The 22,285-nt window shown below is 32.3% G+C and overlaps 1 protein-coding gene across 2 annotated transcripts in view; it reads left to right on the forward strand.

The window, feature by feature from the left end:
• Window positions 1-15,917, forward strand: part of LOC128162637 (integrin alpha-6-like) — a 31,457-nt gene extending 15,540 nt beyond the window's left edge. The window contains exons 9-26 of one of the 2 annotated variants that reach the window (XM_052825879.1): window positions 84-219; window positions 737-831; window positions 1,208-1,512; window positions 2,175-2,340; window positions 3,084-3,254; window positions 4,810-4,892; window positions 5,208-5,361; window positions 5,815-5,993; window positions 6,711-6,794; window positions 7,563-7,668; window positions 8,171-8,290; window positions 8,875-8,940; window positions 10,856-10,885; window positions 11,827-11,985; window positions 13,205-13,324; window positions 13,660-13,758; window positions 14,243-14,368; window positions 15,068-15,917. In XM_052825879.1, the coding sequence (XP_052681839.1) occupies window positions 84-219; window positions 737-831; window positions 1,208-1,512; window positions 2,175-2,340; window positions 3,084-3,254; window positions 4,810-4,892; window positions 5,208-5,361; window positions 5,815-5,993; window positions 6,711-6,794; window positions 7,563-7,668; window positions 8,171-8,290; window positions 8,875-8,940; window positions 10,856-10,885; window positions 11,827-11,985; window positions 13,205-13,324; window positions 13,660-13,758; window positions 14,243-14,368; window positions 15,068-15,160 (2,292 nt within the window). In that variant the 3' untranslated portion in view covers window positions 15,161-15,917. The remainder of the gene's footprint in view (window positions 1-83; window positions 220-736; window positions 832-1,207; window positions 1,513-2,174; window positions 2,341-3,083; window positions 3,255-4,809; window positions 4,893-5,207; window positions 5,362-5,814; window positions 5,994-6,710; window positions 6,795-7,562; window positions 7,669-8,170; window positions 8,291-8,874; window positions 8,941-10,855; window positions 10,886-11,826; window positions 11,986-13,204; window positions 13,325-13,659; window positions 13,759-14,242; window positions 14,369-15,067) is intronic. The other variant, XM_052825880.1, reaches the window with a different exon arrangement.
• The last annotated feature ends 6,368 nt before the right edge of the window (window positions 15,918-22,285 follow it).

The raw sequence follows: 22,285 nt of genomic DNA on the forward strand, positions 1-22,285 counted from the left end.
CACAAGCTACAACCACCAAAACTATCCAAATAAAAATTATTTTCTGGGTGTGTAACTTTTTTTTTGTTTCTCTGATTTCACAGCTGACGTCTGCCACTGTCCCTCTGATTATCACTCTGGACATGGCGGAGAGTGAATGTGAAAAGATGAGGTGTCTGGAGGCCAGGTTTGGACAGTCTCTCTCAAAAGCTGGAGACCTAAATCTTGATGGGTACCCAGGTACATGTAATTCTAATATTCAGTAATCGTAGGAGTGCTGATGTGCATTGAATATACATGTACCTCTTTACATTCATTTTTATGCATAAAATTTGATTGTTGGTGTGCATGGAAGATACCTTCTTTACATTCATTTTCATTCTCATCAAATTTTTTGGTATTGACGTTTATGTACCGGTACATGTAATCCAAAAATATTTTCTCCAACTTCATAACCTGCTTAAGATCATTTATAAGATCTTATGATATAAAAGATTATATTTCAATGTAATTTTGTGTTATATCCTAGAATATGGAATTTGATACGGTATACATTTGTACATGTAAAAGGATAAAAAAATCAAATAACCCAAGGTTAATCCCCTTGAGAAAGATTAATGTTTTTATCCAATATATTTTATTTATTTGTTTTTGATTTGAACATATTTTTATTGTATAAAAATACAATTGGGATTGGGCACAAGTTCCATAACTTAGACCGCCCTCTCTCAAAAATAATTTTTATTTGTGTTTGCAGATCTGGCAGTGGGAGCTCCATACGACAATTTTGGACGCGGAGCCATTTATCTGTTCCATGGCTCAGCCAAAGGAATCAATCCTAAATATGTTCAGGTATTTGGCCAGAATTGACAAAGACCCATACTGTTGTCTGATACGATCAAATAGATACATGTCAGTGGGATAAATGTTTGCGAGATTTGCCAGCAATATCTGCCTGCAAAAATTTTTTTGGTTAGCGTTTGTGAACTAAGTGTTCTTTGTTCTGTATGTAAAGGGAAATTAATGAAATGACTACTTGCTCACAAAATTAAGCCATGGTTAAGAATTTTTAGTTAGCTGTTTGCTAATAAAATTCATGAATTATGTATTGAGTATTAGTTGAGAATTTTTAAAAATATGCAGAAAATTACAGGATTTTTTATTAGCCTAAGTTCTTATATACTTAAACGTATAAGTACTATAAGCACTTTAATTGTGTTTATTGCAGAAAATAACAGCTACTGAGGTTGAACCCAGTCTCCGTACATTTGGATATTCTCTATCTGGAGGTCTGGACCTGGATGACAATGGATATCCAGATGTGACAGTTGGTGCCTATGGATCCAACAAAGCCATCATGCTCCGGACAAGGCCCATAGTCCATCTCTTTCCCAACATCACTTTCTTTCCTAAAAAATTTAACCTCAGTAAACCCGCTGGCTGTCCATTTGATGATCCAGCCTTTACTACTAAGCCAAGATACTGCGTGGAGTTGAAGATCTGCTTAAAGTTCAGTGCCAAACCAGTACACAGGTAAACATTCTAGTGACTTTTAATTTTGCTATAAAAGAAAATACCCTTAACTTAAGAATTTACAAGAATGTTCTTATATGATAAGTAAAAGGCCTTCTCAGGTAAATACATGAAAACCATTTTTTATTTGTGTGAGAGAAAATTCCACTAGTTTCTAGTTGTGAAAATATATCTCATCTGTCTTTTAATGTGTCTTCTAATTGATTAGCTGACGTAAGAAAGCAATGTCAAGAAAGTTGTTTTTTATGGATGAGTTTGTCACTTTTATATGATGAAATATTAAAAGTTGCTACATAAAGTACCATCCCTACACACAAGATCTGCTTCACTGTAAAAGTTGCTACATAAAGTACCATCCCTACACACAAGATCTGCTTCACTGTAAAAGTGGTTATTTAGGCTGGTGGTTTAGGTTAAGTAAGTTTTCTATGGTCAAACAATACAAGTGGGTATTAAATACGCAGATGCTTGATATAACACTATAAAATGTTGATTTTTTTACCAAATTGGGGAAGCGGGGAGGTATTTAATGTGGTTTTTAAGCTGACTGTAACTAGTGTAAATTTTCTCCATGTGTAAATAACCACTTTTGCAGTAGGTTACACGTAGATGAGTATTGTACTGTTAATTAGGACAATGGTTCCGGCTTTTATCTTCTCAAGCTTTTCAACGGCTCAAAAGTTTGATGTGAAAGTAGTGGCGGAGAGGGACAGTGTGGAGAAGAGGATCTTCTTTAAGGGAGCTCCGCAGCCCGACATGGTGTCCTATATCCAGGAACTCAGGTACCAGGACCTAGAGGGCTGTAAGAGACATGTGATATACCTGGCTGTAAGTACCTGTACTTCTATGATACCTGTGTACTGTAGATTCCTAATTAAATGCCAGAAATTGCTATTCGTGTAAAATCGCGAGAAGCATGTCTTGCGGATTTAAAAATCTCAATTTAATTTTTCGAACAAGTGTTAACTCTTTGGAATTATTATTTAAATTCGGCATTTGTGATTTTATATTCTCGCGATTTGATGCAAAACCATTAAATCGTAGAATTAAGTACTAGCGTAAAATAAGGAATCTACAGTTCTTTTACATTTTCATCAATTGGTATAAACATGTACATACCTAAATATCTGCGTGTAGTTACCTAAATATTGAAACACTTGTAAAATTTGATATCTTATTAGTCTCGTATACTCAATTTTAATAATAATTTGTAATCTACATGTAATACATGTGTAAACCAATTTGTGCAATACCTCTGTGTTTAGCACACCTGTTCGGCAAATAATTTAAATTGATATTGGACCATATCTATTGTATTTGATGCATATTTTCAGTTATATGAAATGTGCATGGTCTTCATCGATTTCTCTTAATATGTCTGGACTATTTGAAGAATGTATGATATCAGTTAGAAATTGTATCAATTGTTTTTATTAAAAAAAGGTCAATTTTCAGCATGCATTATGTCAACAATTTTGACAAAGACTGTATGGCATTTTATTATTTTTAACTTTTCAGTGAGTATTAAATTGTAAACTGTAATGAAAAATATGGCTTTATATATCTTGTAGGACAATATCAAGGACAAGTTGACTCCAATACAGATCGATGTTTCCTACAATCTGCCCGAATCTCGGACACTGCGACGACGACGTCAGGCTGTTGAAGATATCAACAAGTATCCCATTCTGTTGATTGTCAACCAGACAGACGAGACGTCAGTGACGTCCTTCTCAGAAAAGGTAATATATCTGTATTCTTTGTTGTGTTGTGGATATTAGTACCTGTGTTGTGGATATCTGTATTGTTATTGTGTACTGGATATCTGTTCTTATGTCATTTAGTGGATATCTGTAACTGTAGATATCTGTACTGTTGTTGTGTAAAGGATATCTGTTCTTTTGTCGTGTTGTGGATATCTGTTACTGTGTAGATATCTGTACTGTTGTTGTGTATAGGATATCTGTTCTTTTGTCATGTTGTGGATATCTGTTACTGTGTAGATATCTGTACTGTTGTTGTGTATAGGATATCTGTTCTTTTGTCATGTTGTGTATATCTGTACCTGTGTAGATATCTGTACTGTTGTTGTGTATAGGATATCTGTTCTTTTGTCGTGTTGTGGATATCTGTACCTGTGTAGATATCTGTACTGTTGTTGTGTATAGGATATCTGTTCTTTTGTCGTGTTGTGGATATCTGTTACTGTGTAGATATCTGTACTGTTGTTGTGTATAGGATATCTGTTCTTTTGTCATGTTGTGTATATCTGTACCTGTGTAGATATCTGTACTGTTGTTGTGTAAAGGATATCTGTTCTTTTGTCATGTTGTGTATATCTGTACCTGTGTAGATATCTGTACTGTTGTTGTGTAAAGGATATCTGTTCTTTTGTCATGTTGTGTATATCTGTACCTGTGTAGATATCTGTACTGTTGTTGTGTATAGAATATCTGTTCTTTTGTCATGTTGTGTATATCTGTACCTGTGTAGATATCTGTACTGTTGTTGTGTATAGGATATCTGTTCTTTTGTCATGTTGTGGATATCTGTACCTGTGTAGATATCTGTACTGTTGTTGTGTATAGGATATCTGTTCTTTTGTCATGTTGTGGATATCTGTACCTGTGTAGATATCTGTACTGTTGTTGTGTATGGGATATCTGTTCTTTTGCGATGTTGTGGATATCTGTACTTTTTTATGCTTTGGATATCTGTTCTTTTGTCATGTAGTGGATATCTGTATCAGTGTTGTGGATATCTGTACTATTGCTGCCAACTGGATATCTATTGTTTTGTTGTGTTGTGAATAATGATATCAGAAATATTCTTAACATAGAAAAATATAAGACTTTTTGCCTAGAAATACCAAAGTAAGGCCTATAAAAAAAATTGTGTGTTTAGGGTAACACTGATGAAAAAATTAGGTTAGGTAGGTAGGGATTTTTGTTTATTTTATCATATTTTTTTCTGCATGAATCCTAGGAATATTTGTTTGTGTCATACTTAAAAACAGATTTTTTAATAGAAATAATATAAAATTCACAATCGGATAAAAACAGACATCTAAAAATGGTAGGATCGGGGCATTTTTTGTAGGTTAGGTAGGGTTACCCTAAACACACGACTTTTTTTTTTAGGCCCAAGCTTTGTGGAATATGTTATATTAAGAAAAAACATTTTGTTTGGAGAATACATCTGTTTGACAGGAAACTGTTAGTTCTACATTACGTGTAAGGTGTGAATGGTTGATTGGTAGTGGTGTACATCTGAAGATGAAATTTCCTGTCCTTTCAGATTGACTTTGTGAAGAAGTGTGGTTTGGATGATATCTGCCAAAGTAATCTAGAGCTTCAAATGGCCTTGAAGCCTCTTCAGAAGTGAGTGTTATGTGTTAATCCTCAAATATATTATCTCAAGGTTTTCTATGACTGTAAAGTCCCTGGTATGAACAGCATATTATTAATAAACATGAATAATAATCATGATATATCCACGCCTTTTAACATTCATCATGTTTTCTAAGCAAATTAATACAGTGTAAAGTGTGTAGGAATAGGAAAAGATTATGAATATGCAGGTATTAAATATGCATATAATCCGAGACCTTTTCATTAATTTTCAGCCATTTTCAGTTCCATGAAATGGATATCATTTCAGGTCAATATAACAAAAACATTTTCTGTTTTAAACAGAGACGTAAATGAGTATGTTCTGAGTATTGGTGAGAATGACCTTTTCAAGGTCCAGATTAAACTGACTAACACTGGAGAACCGGCCTATGAGCCCAGCTTCTATCTGGTTGTTCCTGAAACCATGCAATATGCTGGCAGCACACCAATTTATCCGGTGAGTATAGATAGGACACTCTGAAATTTGACCATGCAGTTATAATCAAGAATGTTTTTGAAATTTTGGGATTTCCCACTCCCCATGAAATTACCTGTAGACGCCCACAGATATTCAATGAATATACTTGTTAGATAATACTGCTTTATTAATAAAATTAAAAATTTGGCCTTTTGAATTAACAAACTTATTAATAAGATTTTAAAAAATGATTGTAATGTGGAAGCTATGATTTGAGATGTAAAGGGGTTAATTTTTATAGCTTACCTAGACATTGTGGAAAAGATTTTTTTTTCCATTGTGAAAAAATATTGAAAATGCAAAAAACTCATTATCCATTGATGACCTTAAGAAAGCAGAGATGATTGTAATATTTCATATGATTAGTTAGCCAAATAATATCAACTCTTGATTCTGACTTGCAACATTCAATATTCTGTGTGTTTTTTTTAGCCTGGACTCTCTCCTCCGGCATGCATAAACATCAACAAAACCACCATCTTCTGTGAGCTCACCAATCCGTTCGGCAACAGCGTCAAATCAAACGAGCGCACCGAGTTCAACATCGAGTTGGACGCAACCAATCTACCACTCAATCTGACAACTTTTACCATCCGAGGACTTTTTAACACGTAAGTTTTCTTCTCGTAATAACATTGTTATTAATGCAGTAAAAACGTGCTTCTAGTAAATTTAAGTGTCAGAATGACTGATTTTGATTTCTTAATATTTTCATTTTCAACTGTCTTTGTCTCTGCTAACACTACGAATTGATTCGGAACCCTTAAACCCAATAACTTCATTAAACATGAGTGACACAGAATGGGCGTGTCTTATAGCATAACCAAAAAACGGTATTGGCTGCGCCTCATAGTAAAACATAGCATGTGCTACTTAAAAAAAAAAAATGGTTTTAAAATAATGTTGTTTTAAAGTGTACAAATTGAAAATAATATGAATTTAAGTAATAAGGAATCATTCTTTGAATATTATGAGGTGATAATTTCGGTCAGAGCATGGTGAAATCTATCTTAAAGCCTTTAGGGGTTTATTGGATTTGACCATGCCCTGAATTATCACCTCATAATACTCATAGAATTATTCCTTAATAAATGTAAATTGTCTTATCCAAAAGTTTACTATACAATTAAAAAAATGTAACTGTTATAGCTGTAAGCATGAATCAAATTTAACTATGTTTACTGTTGTTAGTTGTGAAGCTCTTGCCTCAACGCATCAAAGGGGAATAACTCTTACGGCTCTGATTAAAAGAAATCATATTTTGTTTTGATTGACGGGTATAAAACAAGTTATATTTACAATTTCTGTTTGATTCTGTTTTCAAACAGGACGAGCAAGGAGCAGTCTCTGAACAACGACGAAGTGACTCTACCGGTCAAGATGGTGACAAGAACGAACATCAGAGTGTTTGGGTAAGTACACAGTCAATGTATGAGAGGAAAAGTTCATTCATCTGTAAATGAATGTACTTCAAAACTTGATGTGATTTGCATGGTACATATAATAATAATAATAGTTTATTTCCAATTTTGGGCCCAGAAGGAATTCAAGATTACAGATATTAGAGAGAAATGCCTAAAAGAGAGATTCTACATATAAAAATAGTCCATACACATACATGAACTTGTAACAGCCGGGCAAATGTACATCAGTATGTCAAAACATATGAACAGTGTGTATATAATATATAGTCATAAAAGTAGTTTATACAAATATAAAGATAGTATCATGATTTGTATAAGTATTTGGAAATGTGATTGCATTCATTAGATACAGAAGTCAGGCATGTGTTTGTGAAATTGTTTTATGTTAATATAGAAATGACTGTTTCATTTTATAAGAAAGCTGGGTGTGTTTATAGAATATTCATCCAGCCTATGATATGATGTTCTCTTAAAGTAAAGCAAATTTTTGTAACACTTGACTTATTTTGCGTAGTACTGCATCAGCTAAATTATGTAACTATTATGGCAGTTTCAATTTGACCTATGAAATTTTTTTTAGTTGTCAAAAATTAATTTCAATATCATGGTTAAAAATTCCTTCTTTGCATGACATTAAGAACCAATTTTAACTGAACTTCTTAATTCTGGTTAGGTTTCTGACATTTTGACAATGTTGAGTGTGATGTAAGGGTTTCTTGAGTACAAGATTTGAATCTGTTTTGATTTGATTGACAGGGAGGCTGTACCCGCCCATGATGTTGTGTTTAAGGGGCCCATTAGGGGGGCTAGTGCCATAAGTAATGAAGATGCCATTGGACCTGCTATCAACCATACATATACAGTATGTTCTTCATCTTAACTTATTTATGTGTCTTAACAGTCAAAGTAAAATGCTAGGGGGTCTACTAACACTTGCACAACGCACCGCTCTGAGAGTGAAGAATTTAGAAAAAGTTAATCAATATTAAATATGTACCTGTTTCATTGATTCTCATGTAAAATCTAGCCATTTGAGTTGATTACATAGATTCTCAATGTACAGGAAGTTAATGACACTAAAATTTGAGCATTTTATTACATCCATATTGTTAATTTGTACATGGTTATGTTATAAAAATCTCAATGTCTTTGCTATGACATATATATGCTGCACTTGCATGTATAGTTCTCGATACATTTTGACTCTGTTTATCTTGTTATATTTCTTTTTAACGAACGTGTTTAGGATTAGGATTAATCAAATAATCCTTTATAGACAAAACACGGTACCTGATTATAATGATAAAATATTTGAGAATAACATAAAAAAATTTGAAATTTTCCTGTTGAATTTTTCTTTGTAGATATACAATGAAGGAGTAGGTGCGGTCGGATCAGCAGAGCTGGAGATTTTCTGGCCGATCGAAGTCGACCCCGGGGAATACGAGGACGGGAAACACCTCCTGTATCTGATGCAGACCGAGGTATGAACACACGAAGGGATCATTATGAATCATTATCTGTTTACTATAGATTCCTTATTTTACCCGAGAACTTTATTCCGCGATTCAACCCTTTTACAAGATAAAATCCTATAGAATTCCAAGCATTTAATCAGAAATCTACAGTATGGGGAATAATAAGATACAAGTCATCTAAAGATCTAAACTGAAGCACAGAAAGTTAAAATTTATTGAAAAAAGCTGTAGTTCTTGCTACAATTACCTGCAGTCATGCATAAAAGAAGAAAAAAAATACATGTACTAAACGGTGTGGGTTTTTTTTTACCCTAAGTGTATTAAGTACTAATAGTCTTGTAAAACAAACACTCTGTAAGGATATACTGAATTTTTTTTTTTGTTATCAGTAAAAATTACTAATACGGGTAATCAAAGAACAAGCAAATAAAGTAAATGTAGAATTACCGTAAGTAAAATATTTTGAATAACACAATAGATAACTCCCCTTAACTTTCATCAGGATTCAAAACTTTATTTGATGTGTAGGATTTGTTGAACTTAAAAAAAAATAAACTTTTAATTGCATTTGTTGCCATCTTCCATTTCAGTCCTTGGACAGGTCCAAAGCCCAGTGTATTCATGAGCCAGAGTACTACAATGTCCTCGGAGTAAAAGTAAGTGGTGACCTATTTTTACCTCAGCCCCCGTGCATAATACTACAATGCTGCAGCATACGCTGCCCAATATATATCATGCTCCTCTTGTAACACGGCGCACATGATCATGCTGCACCTTATAACACGCAGTATACTCCATGCTTCACAGTATTGATTTGGCCACAAACCACCATGCTTCTGATATTTTCACTTTGTGAATTGTGTGAATTACAAATGCATTGCTAATGATTTTTGCAGTTTAGGCATCCTTATTTAGTTTTACCCAATAGAAATGAGCTGTATCAAATAAAGTTGCATACATATGATTTGGATAAAAATTAGATGTATTAGATATATTTACATGAATGTTACAGGAAAAGATGCAAAAGACTACTTTTTAGTAAATTTCACCAATTCACTGTGTCTTTAAATGTGTAAGAAATCTTGACAATAAGGATTAGTGTGAATGTCTTAATTTTGGCAACGACAGGCAGATCTGAAGTTTTTAACACAGAGCCTTTGGCCACAGATACACACCAAGAATGTGCTTTGACTATACGAAGCCAGACACATTCACAGACTTGTCGCACCACTGTGTAGTACCAAATAATCTTATCACTGTCCTTCAAGAGTCCTAAACAACCGCAGAGTTGTATATATAACTGCTTTCAATATTTATTCTCCAATTATCCATTATCGCTGGTTGTATCATGTTTATACCATCCAATATCAAACTCCACTAACATATGTATAGAAATTTCAAGTGTAGAAAAAACTATTATTCTTTCTTCAAAGTTTATCTGTAATTAAGTCAAAAAAAAAACCAAGAAATTAGAAAAACTACAAAGCAATTTTATTATTGATTGATTAAAAATTTTTTAAAGGGGATTATTGCTTACAAAATTTTTTAGACATACTGCTACATCATGTATATTATGGAACAGCTAAATGTACTAGACATTGAAACAAATAGCATCTGAAACCTAGAGTTCTGGTATAATTTTAACAAAATAAAAAGATACAGTAGATAAATTTTCTTTTGGAGACAAAGCTACTTGAAAGATGACCCTGAAATTAGCAACATTATGTGAAAGAATATGCTTAAAAATATATTTTGTAAATCATCCATGTATGATTTGGATATTTAGTATGTATTTCTTGTTTATAAACTGATAATATATACTCAATGCTTTTATATCAATTCTTTTTGCATAAACTGATGCTGTATAAATGTATACTGGAATTTAGAGAAGAAAAAAAAATTATTAGTCTCAAAGAAACACTGCTTTTGATAATGAATTTTCATACTTCAGTCTATGTCATAGTTATTTTTACACCCCCCCCCCCCCAAAAAAAAAAAAAAATAAATATTCAGATCAATTGAAAAGAAGTTGATTTTTCATGATGGCTAAATGTATTAAAGATACATCCATGTAAATAATTTAATGACCAAATATTTTTTAAATGTTTAAAATAATGTGGGGAATCGCAGTGTAGATAACTATGGCACAGACAGGCATTATTGACAATTATGGCCAGTTTCACAAAGAAAAAGTCTTCTATAAAATCTATAAATGTACAGGAGAGGAAATGCAAGTATCATTTGGCAATATTTTTCCCGCATTTCAACATCTTAATTACATAATGTTCTACTTCACTTATTTAGACACTTCAATATTGAAAAAAAAAGAAGTTTTTGTTTTATCTGTCTAGTTTGATAAAGTTTTAAAACGTTTGGCACCAATGAAACAAGCTGATTTTAATTTAAAAAAAAACCATTGCTTGAGAAAAATTTTGAATTACTGTAAGAGATTTCTCACTTTTCCTTCTACCTTGGCAATAGTATTTTGTGAAGCTGGCCTTTGGGTGAATTTCTAACATTTTGCTGGTGTCACTAACGAACTTGTATTTTTCTGTTGCTTGCCTGCTGTAGGAGAACGCAGATCTTATCATTCGGCTGCCAGTAAGTCAGATATCTCATTTCCGAGAAATCATTTTTTTTTTATTTCATGCCAAAAAAAAAATGAATGTAGTATTAAAACTGAAGCTGATTATCTTTAAGCATTTAATGGACTGGTGAAGACCAATGCAATTTCTTCTATTAATAGCCAAATTTCTTTGGTTTCAAATGTTGCTACAAAATTTTTACACATCTCAGATTGAAATGCAAGGTGTGGCCTTTTTAAATTAAGATTTTAAATTTGAAAAAAGAAAAAAAATCATACCTTGCAAAGACATTTTTGTGACCAATTTTGATATCTTTGGAGTTTTAATGTTACATTCCAGTTTAATTGGTTTGTTATAAAAGTTGATTAATTTCTTTTCCTTTTATTCTTTTAAAAGAAATTGTTATGCATAGTCTCTTTGTATTGAGGGATTTTTTTTTAAAATTTTGAATATTGTATGGATAATAGATTAAAAGAAATTTGTTCTGTTTTAATTGACCAGAACTTTTAATGATGAACTGCATGTTAATGGAAAAATAGGTATTTTGCATGCCTTTGATAATTCATGAATTAAATGACAATTAATTTTTAGGAAACATATTTAAATGTTCAAATTACAACATTTAAGTTCGAAAGAAGTCATGAATGTTACATATTGATCAGATGCATAATATTCAATGTTAGATTAAAATTCCTTTCTTCTTACTTCTGCTTATTGACTTAATTTCACAAAGAAAACTATTTTACATAGCAATATTTTCAAACATAGATTATGTACTTAAGTTTTTTCAAATAACTTATATAAAAAATTGAAAAAGAATATTACACTGTAAAAATATCTTTGTTTTTAGTTTACATGTCATGTCAAGATGATAATTGTAGAATGCATAATAAAAGACCAATCAAACTACTGGTAAAATATTTGGTTTTGATTGACATGTATCTTATCAAATCACAGGTTAAAACAGCAGTGGTTGTCAACAATGGTGAGGGGCCGGAGTATGTCGCCGCAGATTCTCGCCGCAGACGTGAGGTCGGCAACGAGGAGGAGATCCCAACCAGCACCACCCCCAAACCACCACGAGAGTCGGGATCTGGGCGGAAAGTCATTAAACTGGTACCCAAACCTAGATTCTTGTTTACTAAGTACTCTATACAGGGTTATTTCGCCTCATGTTTTTACTCTTTTTCACTTGCAAACGGTTTTGCCCCATCTTGAATTCACCAAGACAAAGTTGTGAATGAAGAAAGATAGTTTAAAGTCACAGGAATTTGCCCAGTCTTAAATTTGTTATAGAAAACGAGGGAAAAAGTGGTAAAATTAAACTGGGGCGAATATTTCCTTGTATAAAATATTAAGGTCGGTAGCGGGTTTAAAATTTTGTGCCCTTTGCGCAGGGTATTGCGCATTATTGTCGTAAAACGCAAATGTAAAGTAAATGTTCAAATATACAGGTTATCATGTAACGTTTTTATGTTAAAAAAATGACTTATCAAAAAATTATATTTAGTGAAAAGAATCGTTAGAATAATGTCAGAAGTATTTTAATCATCTCGCTTCTTCAAAATCGAAGTTATTGTCGTCGGAATCAACGTCTTACGATGACGTCAGTTGATATTCTGACGTAACATGACAAAAATAAACGTCGTGCACTTTCTATTGCAGCGTCAATAATTAAAATCAAAACTATAATTTGCAAAATAAAAACATATACGCGATCCTTCTATGTTCTGTGAGAGTGGAAAGGTATTTTTCTTCTACTACAAAAAAATTGAATTTGATTCGTAAACATCCTTTTTTTTTTTTTACATTTCTAAATGTAAAATGGCTGGCACGGCACGTTTATAGGATCAAACTATGACGGCGGATAGCATAAAAACCATACGGTCAATTTCGTTTTAATTTGGCAAAAAGTTTACTTATACGTTAACCTTTCATCGCTGAAAATTAAAAGAAAATCGTATGTTTGTAATTTTTAAAATATGAAATTGAAGATGAAAACCCTCATTTTCCTATATAATCCTATAAAGAATGTCGGTGATGAATCGGACATACGACCAAAATTTGAGCGCGGCAAAGAGATTAACTATCCGGTCAATTTACTTTATATTTTGCACATAGTTTTTCATAAGTTGGAATTTCACTGTAAAAAAATTAAAGGAAATCATATGTTTGAAACATTCTCCCCCGAGACTCCTTAAGTATCTCAGTAACCAACATCTAATTTTTCATCCCAGTGTTATATTCCTATGACATGACTATTGGTACTTTAGCTACAATAGCTAGATTGATGTGCACTGATTGCTGATCTGTAAACTGTGTGTTTTCTATTCAGGGCTGTGCGGACAAGTCAGCAAAGTGTATCAGAATTCGCTGTAGAGTATTCCGACTGGACAAAAAACAGTCCGTCAAGATTGTGGTACGAGCTCGGCTATGGGAATCAACGCTACTACAGGTAAATAGCTACAGACACAGTATTGGGGATAAAAGGATGTTTGTTACACATAGATTATCTGCTTTATTGTCTCTGTTAATTAATATGGAAGAATTTTTTTTGCCTGGCATGTAGAATAGTAACATTGGCCTCTTCTTTTCATATGATGTATAAATGTTCTTGTAAATTCTGTCAATAACAAAAGAAAAAAAAACATTATTATGTTCTTATTTTTTTCTTTTAATGAAACTTGATCTATGATAGTGTTACTGTGATAAATGAATCTCTCTTCCCCCTTCTCTCTCTCTCATCCCACCTCTCTCTCATTTCACACGAAGCATACCTGTATCTTGTAGGACTTCCCTAGCTATGAGGTACAGATATCTTCCCTAGCCAGAGTAACAGTGTCGCCAGACCTCAACATCTTCCAGGACACCTCAGACGATGAAAGCACAGTAAGTCATGAAGTCATACATGTACATTACCTCATGCAGCTGTTCAGATCATTAAGAAATAACACCTATTTGCTAAAAACTAAAACAAAAATTTAGTTCCTTAAATTAGTTTTGTTTTATGTTGGTTTTTTTTGCACTGTATACTGTGTAACATTATGTTAGCTGTTCAGATTAACAGAAACATTATCTATTTTGTTCAACTTCCTGTTGTTTAAATTCGTTTTCATATTTTAGTGCAGTGCTCTTCACTTGGCCGTTATTTATTGACTATCAAAGATGGAAGGTCTATCAAATTTTCAAGCAAATGTACCGGTAGTCAATTCATAACGTAAAAGGTGAACTTAAATAATATCTGTGTACAGGTATTATACTGAATAATTTTCCTATACTGATTATCAGAGATAATGGGAAAATCTTTCCCTGTTAACTCCTCATTGAATATGATTTTACCTACAAAAGATGTGTCAATTTTGTGTTCACACAGGCAACAACGTATGCTGTGCCAGAATTAAAGCCAACAGCCAAGCAGGAACTGCAGTGGTGGATTATACTGGTGGCGGCTTTAGGGGGCATTATCCTGCTCATCATTGTTATTGTGATATTGTACAAGGTCAGTACCTTTTAAGTATACTAGTCTTTTTATTAGTCCATGGCCCAGGCGAAGGGGGGGGGGGTTTAAGGACTGGTACTTTGGAGGGGTAAAAAGTCTTGGACAGAGGTAGTTTTGATCATAAAGTCTTATATCAACCATTGATGGTTCTTCTACTAGTCTTGACCTATAGGGAGGGGGGTTGAGAAATGGTGTTAGAAGAGGGGGGGGGTGTACAAATCAAGAGTTTTAGGCTGATGAGAAAAGTGAAGTGGTTAGGATGTTGCTATTTTCTGGTAGTCCACTTTATTTGAAATTTCAGTAAACAAGATGATGGGTATTAATCTTGCTAGCGATTCTTCTGAAGATATTTAGATAAACTGTATCTGATGTGAATGTATGGTGGTAGTTCTACACGTATTATCAAATGCAAATCATGAAAATATTGGGAAAAAAGAAGTGTTGTGTTGTTTTTCTCTCTTCTTCTGTCGATATTTTCATTGGTTAACTGTTATGAGATACAGTAAGGAGAAAGGAAATCTGTACCAGCAATAGTTCAAATTCTTGAAATACTTCTAAATTTTGGTAATAAGGTAAAATATTATGACATATAGCTTTCTTATTTTCAAACATCACAAATAAAGAAATATGTTATTTTTTTTATTAAGAATATTGAATGTTAAGTAATGTTATTTTTCATATTTTTTTTTTCCTTTACAGTGTGGATTCTTTAAGCGAAGTAAACCAGAAGGCTATGAGCCCACTTATCAAGGAGAGATAAAGAAATCAAAAGACTATGACAATGTAGGCTAAACATGAGACAAGGAAACTATTGCAAGGAAAATAAATAAAGTATATTGGAGGGAAGCAGACAGAACAGCCCTGTCTCCATAGCAACATTGCACACACAGAACAATCAACCAATCCCAGGCTGCCATGGCAGTCTGTCTGTGTGTCAATTGAACTCGCCAAGATTGTATGCAACATGAAAGAAACAAAGCTTCCAGATTAATCTCATACTTTTTAACTGCAACTGAGATTTTAACAGAAAATAAGACTTTTTTTATCTGTTTTCTTAAAATGCCACTGAATTTTAATTGGGTTGGTACATTTGAAATTGCTAAGTGGGACTTTAGACTGTCAGATTTTAGGGGTTGTTTTTGTGTATTTGGAATAATATGAAGGATATTATATATTTCTATGTATTGAGCCAGTAGTTTTGATATATATATTAGAATGATATATACGCCTATTTATCATAAAAAAGAGGCCCACATTCTAAATGAAGTGCTGATGTACGTGTACCGATACTTTCAACAAAAGGGACACAACTTAAATAAAGTTTCCCTCATTCTGTGCAACTTATGCAGTTAGATAATTTTTTGGTTGTGAATTTTTTATGTTTACATCTTTTTATTGTTTTTATATTGACAAAATTATGCTTAATATGAGAGTAATTTAGATCCAAGTGCAAACTCTTGGAATCTTTGTCATCAGCTGGTGATTTTTTTGAGCATACAGAGTTTTTCTTCCTTTTTATCTCCAATTTTTGCATACCATTTGTTAACATTGGGTCCTTTTGAGACCTTTTTTCTTTGAATCTGTGATAAAAACAAGATGATAGTTTCAAATATGTAGCATTTTGTCATCTAAACCGAAAAAAAAAAAGATTCTCTTTCCTGTATTCTGCCAAATTTGAGAACTGATTTGGATGTTTTCAGATCTTAATTCTTTGGGTTTTTTTTTTTGTACAGAAGAGTCAGTATAACTGACTATGATATTGTGTTCATATTGATATTATCCTCACACTGTGCGCTTGCCAAGTAAGATGTCGAATGGTTGTCAATTTTACTATGCATGTTCAGAAAAACTTGTTTGTTGGCTTGTACTTATGAAAGGTGCCTTTGAAGAATGCATCACTTACACACAAATGGTTGATATGCTGTGTTGTTATGGGCAGATGTATTCACTGGAAAAATAATCCTCAGTCTATGTACATTTTATGCAAGTTTTCAACAGTTTCATTGTTTTTTAAGATAAACTGTTTAGCAAGTATTTTTAATAGGAAAAAAATTATAAGACCACATTTTTTTTTCATACAAAAAGTTGTTGAATGTTACAGTTAATGTTAATCATAAGCCATTCCTTGACCATCTCTTTCATTGAGTATGCATAAATGTTTATTTTTTTCTCTTTCCAAAGTCCGACATGGGTCTGATGACATTGTAAAGAATTAACTGTGTAGTTGTCTTGACAAAGACTGAGAACTTGCTCAGGGTCTTTAGAACTTGACACTGTCGAATCCATCACCAATATCCATGTTTTTTGTTGAATGTGCTTCATTAGATATCTGTGATATAAACAAAAACCCTCGGCCTATAAGGCTGTTCTAGTGTCTTAGAGAGGCTCCCAAAAGGGGGAACTATAGAAAGTGTTCTTAGAGGCCCATGAAGGGTCATTTTTCATGTGAAACCTAAACTACAGCATTGTTCAGAACATTTAATTAGTAATCTCCCACTTTAAACATATATTATTATTTTTCTGGAAAATGTGTTTTAAAGGAATTCCTTATTATTGTTTATTAGTATTTCGGAAGTTCTTTAAATGATTCTTGTGTTATATATGCACTTTTGTAATTAAATTTCACTGAAAAAAGAAATTTGCATGAAGGCCACATTATAGTACACAAGATTGTGGATCTGTGTGTTTTGCATTTATTTGTGAACTTAAGTTCTGTTTTATCATTTTAATCAATACACTGGATGTAATTTCAACAACCTGTAATTCTTACTTTATTTCTTAACGAATCATGTTTTAATGAAAGAAATCTATACAACCATGTTTGTGTACAAGCACTTGAAGGTATTTTGAATAGAAATTTATCTTGACTGCTTCAAACATGTACGTAATTTTTTGGGAATAATGTGTACCAGTCAGAGCAGTTTGTACTTGTAATTATGTGTATTATTTATGTTATAATTATGTTAAAGGACGGTATGTGATGTCCACTACAGATCACATGATATTCCTGGTGTATTGTAGATTTATTCATTTGTATATATATATATATTAGGTAGTCATTCTAGCATTAACCATTTATTCTCTGTATATAGTCAATGCTTTTTGTACGCTTTTTCATGAGTTGGTGCTGTTGAATTTGTTGTCTGTTTTCACAATCTTGACAATCATAATGAAGAGATAGTATGCAACGATAGTGGGAAAAAAATTGATGACCTGGTACAGATATTGGAAAAAAATTGATGAACTGGTACAGATATTGGGAAAAAATTAATAAGATAGAAAAATTGACAATCAAAAAATAAAGCTTCATTCATTAAGTTCTAAAATAATATGTTTAAAAATATTTTTAAATAACCAGGCATATAAAAAAAGAATTGACAATCAAAACAACAAGAAACGAAAGGAAATAATTTATTCTCTATTTTTGTCTAATGGTTTTTAGAATATGTTTACATGCATGTATTAATTTAAAGAATATTTCTAGGTGCTCCCAACAACAGAAGCAAAAGTCTCGGCCCAAACATGAATGCTGCTTTTGAGATAGAGTTCTCCACATACTCAGCTTATTATGGGTGGTCGGTCACATATCTCATCTCGTATAGCATCTCATTTCACATCTCATCTCATTCCAAACACACCTGCTGCAACTAATAATGTCCATATAGGTCCCTTGACTTTGCCCAATTCTTTAGTTCATTGCTCACCCCCCCCCCCTCTCATATTCCAAGTGTAATCATTATTTCATCGTAGAATTTAATGAACCAAGGTGATATCCATCGAACATTCCTTAATATATTAGTATATAATTTAATTATTAGTCCAAAATATTTGAGAAGACCATCATCAACACCCACCCATCCCCTCACCCCCCCCCCCCCCCCCCCCCCCCATTTCCTCACCTGTGCCATTCCTGTGACCGACCCCCGACCAATAGCTTTAACTGTATGATTGCTGGTTTGTCTGTTTGATTGCTTGGTAGAGAAGAATATTAGCTGTTATGATGTATGGATGAATCTGAAAATTGTACTAGTAAGTATATTAGAATGATAATGAGTTCTTGTAAATATGAATGATTATTGAAATGGGATAAAAGTATAGAGAATGAGAAATAAACTGGTTGTATGAGTTGCGCTGCTTTACTGCTGTGGTCTTTTTGTACCTCCCAACACCAAAGAGTTGGAAGTGAGAGTAATGTAACTAATTGTATGTCCATGCATTCCTTCTCTGTTTTGTTGTGGTGTTTTGCTTTTTGCTTTGCTTTGCTTTGTTTGCAATTTCAACATTTTTCTATTCCTAAAATTTTTCATGTATTGTACAAAAAGTCAGTTTTTTATGCTGCAGATTATCTCAATATCTAATATTAAGAATTGTTCTCATTGATAGGTATTCATACTTCTCTCCCCTTAAAATTATTTTTATAATACACTTCAAATAAATTTTTCCCTGTAGTAGTGTAAATTATTCTCTTCTATATGCTGTAATCATAAAAAAAATACAATTTCACTTCTTACACACACATTTCTGAACGAAACATACCTTCTTTGGATTCTGATAATCCAAATCATAGAAATGTATTTATATTTATGATTAATATCTACAACTAGACTAATGAGAATTTTGATGTAAAAAAATTGAAGTATAGTTATATGTACCACCCTTAATTTTTAATTGTTAACTTAATCCTCTTCAGAATACTTAAATATGATGCATATTATGTCTATAATCATTTTAAGTAAATCCAGTCTTGATTTATCTATACTTGGATACTCTGAATGGAATAAAGAATTGTGTAATACTTTCTTGCAATAAAAGAATTTTTATGGTACGTTAATGTCCTCCAAACATTAGGGAAAAAGTTTCTTTTTACATGCTTGCAGTTTTAGATCTTCTTTACTTTATGATCATTTGAGATTTTAAAGAATTGAACTCAATATGGTTATTAAGGAAATATCCACAATGCCAATTTTTTTTACATCAATTTTATTGAACCAGATAGTGCTCAGTGCCCTGTATACTAACATGATATTCACAGTTTTCTATGTTACTTGTGATTTCTAGCATAGGCAGATTTGATTTTTTTATTGTATTTCTTATGGAATCTGTCCATTATGCTGATGATTTTGGTTGTGAAGTCTGATTTTTGAAATACATTTGCATCTTTATTGAATTTTTTTTTCTTTTCCCTTTGTTGTATTCATTTTCTGTAAAAATATCTCTTGTGCGTTTAGTGTGTATGTATGAGGATGCAGATGCTCATATTTATTCGGGATGTAATGAGTTACGAATTAATGAAATGATTGTTAAGGTAAAGATTAAAGTATCTAAATGTGTGTATACAAACAGATGATTTAAAACATGATTTTGTGTTTCTGACGTCATAAAACACTCGCCAGAAGTTCTCTCAAAATGTTTTTGATTGGTTAGCTATGTTATATTTTTAGCAACGTCATTATGTAACGTCGGATTTGATTGGTTTATAGCTCAATGTGATTAGGTGTATAACACGGAATCATGGGAGAAACGATTTGTACATTGTATGTGAAAGTGCCTGTATATTAAATCATTGCTGTATCAATTGTGTATGAAAGGTTGTATTGTCTAATAAATGAGGCCTTTTATTCTAATGATTGATGTATCCATTTTTTATACAAGTTTGGTTTAAACCATAAAAAGAGTTGATTTCAAAGCAACAGAAGAATTTCTAATAGAAGGAAGATATAAAGGCATGGGCCTATTTCATTTTTTCCCATCCATTTTGATTAGATGTTATTTAAACACAAGATGAAAAAAAATGACGCAAACGTCAATATTCAATATGACGTAAACCCGTAAACCAATTGTAAACCCCCAAAAAAAATTTAAAATGAGAATAATTAAATTTTAAAATCTATTCGCAGACTTTTGGACAGAGTCCTATTGTTGTCAAAAATTATTAATGTGCAAAGGAATAGAATACTATTTCTTTCAATACATTTTACTTTTTAAATTTTTTAATAACATTTTCATAATGGGTCTTGTAGTACACACTCTTCAGAGCAAAGCATATTTCACTCGAAACTAGCGTCATTTTTAACTGTTTTGTTGCAAGAAATAAATACTTACGTCCAACCGAAAGTTCAAGGTCTTGTTAAAATGGCTCTAATATTCATAGAATTCACCCGAAATTTAAGTACCCCCAAGAATTGCTCCGTTGGGTGAAATTGACGGTGTTTCAAATGAAATATACGACCCTTGATGAAGTCGGGCGAGTGTCATTGCGTTTAATGTATTCATTTCTATTAGCGAATGACCATGAGCAGACCAACAAATCGAAGTTTGGCACGAATTGCCAAAAGTCCAAACTCGTGTTAAAACGGTTCTGTTTTTATATTTTAATCTTAATTCAAATAATTATGTACTGTTACGTTAAACATTTACAGAGTATTTAATCAAATCTTTAAAAAACCTTGGCATTAAGCCATCATCATCATAACCTTCATCAGTGTCATCACTACTACATTTACTCTACAAAGACATGATCATACAAAAGTATTGGTAATGTTTTCTTTTTCTAACATTTTTATTGGCCTAAATTATTTTCGAGTAGAGACAGCGGTTATGCAGAAAATTTAACATTGATTAAGTTCTCTCTCGATTAAAATTGAAAAAATAATGTTTTAATGTATTTGTTTTCATAAAATTCCAGATTGCAGATTATAAAAACTTACAGATATATAACATCACCTCCGATGTGAAGACAATTGTAGATTGGTAAGTACGACATTTAAATACAGTTATTCCCCATTCCCCAAGCGAGGAGCACAGCGAGAACGGGCCATTACTAAATATGGTAAGTAAAACATACTTAGTTTTTATTTACAGTAACGTAAGTTATTTCACAATATATTTTACATTTTTGTCATTTCTTAAAATAACATTTTCAGAATTGTTGGTCTCTTTCAACCACACGCTCTCTATGAGCAAAGCTTCATTGCGTAAAATAAAAGTATGGTTGAAGTATTAGATAGACGCTCATAATAGCTCTGCAGAATTTGGTGTCATATTGTCGTCCCTGATGTAATTTATTTCAACATATAAAATTATACAATATGACTATTTTCATGTTGTATATTTTATTTGTTAAACTAAATTATCTCAGAAAGCACAATGTATCATATAACCGATCGGCCTTCTTCTGGCGACCAATGCAGTGTAATAATATTGTAGGTCTAAAAACATGCTATACCTTTTCGATTAAATCATTATTTTTTGAGAAAACTTCATAATTTTATTTTGCCGTATTGCTTAAATACATGTATGTAAAACCATTTTTTTACCAGCTCATTTTTTACGAAAAAGTTCAACATGCAGGAATTTTCAAATCTTTTGACTTTGATAAAATTCTGTTGTACATGTAATGTGGTATCTGTCGAGACTTTAACCGATATGATCAGATGACGCTCCTTATTTTGAATTCTAATATGTTTTATCCAGTCAAACATGTGACTATTAGAAAGATGATTATAATTTACCTAACTTGGTTACTAGCTAGGTTTGTGCTTAATAAATACAAGAGGTCTTTTCTCTGTATAGGAATTTAATTATGTCATCAGACGTATCTAGATTTCCTTACAGTAACGATGACACAGTGATTCTTTAATTAAAAGGATTAGGACTTAACATGAATGCATCAATTGAACCAGTTACACCAATATAATTTAACGCTTTTTTAATTATCGGTTTAATATATCTTTTATACAAAACCATCGCCATGTAGTTTATTTTCAAGGCTGTTGTATTAATTCCTTAAGAATTTGCTTTGTATACAGGTTTCATGATAAACAAAGTAAAAAATTATTTTCAAACCCTCAACACACGCAGTTGCTCTGTACCGTGGTTTTATTGATATTCAAAAGTATTTGGAAAACTCGTGGATAA

The sequence above is a fragment of the Crassostrea angulata genome, chromosome 9, assembly GCF_025612915.1.
Source record: "Crassostrea angulata isolate pt1a10 chromosome 9, ASM2561291v2, whole genome shotgun sequence".
Lineage (NCBI taxonomy): Eukaryota > Metazoa > Mollusca > Bivalvia > Ostreida > Ostreidae > Magallana > Magallana angulata.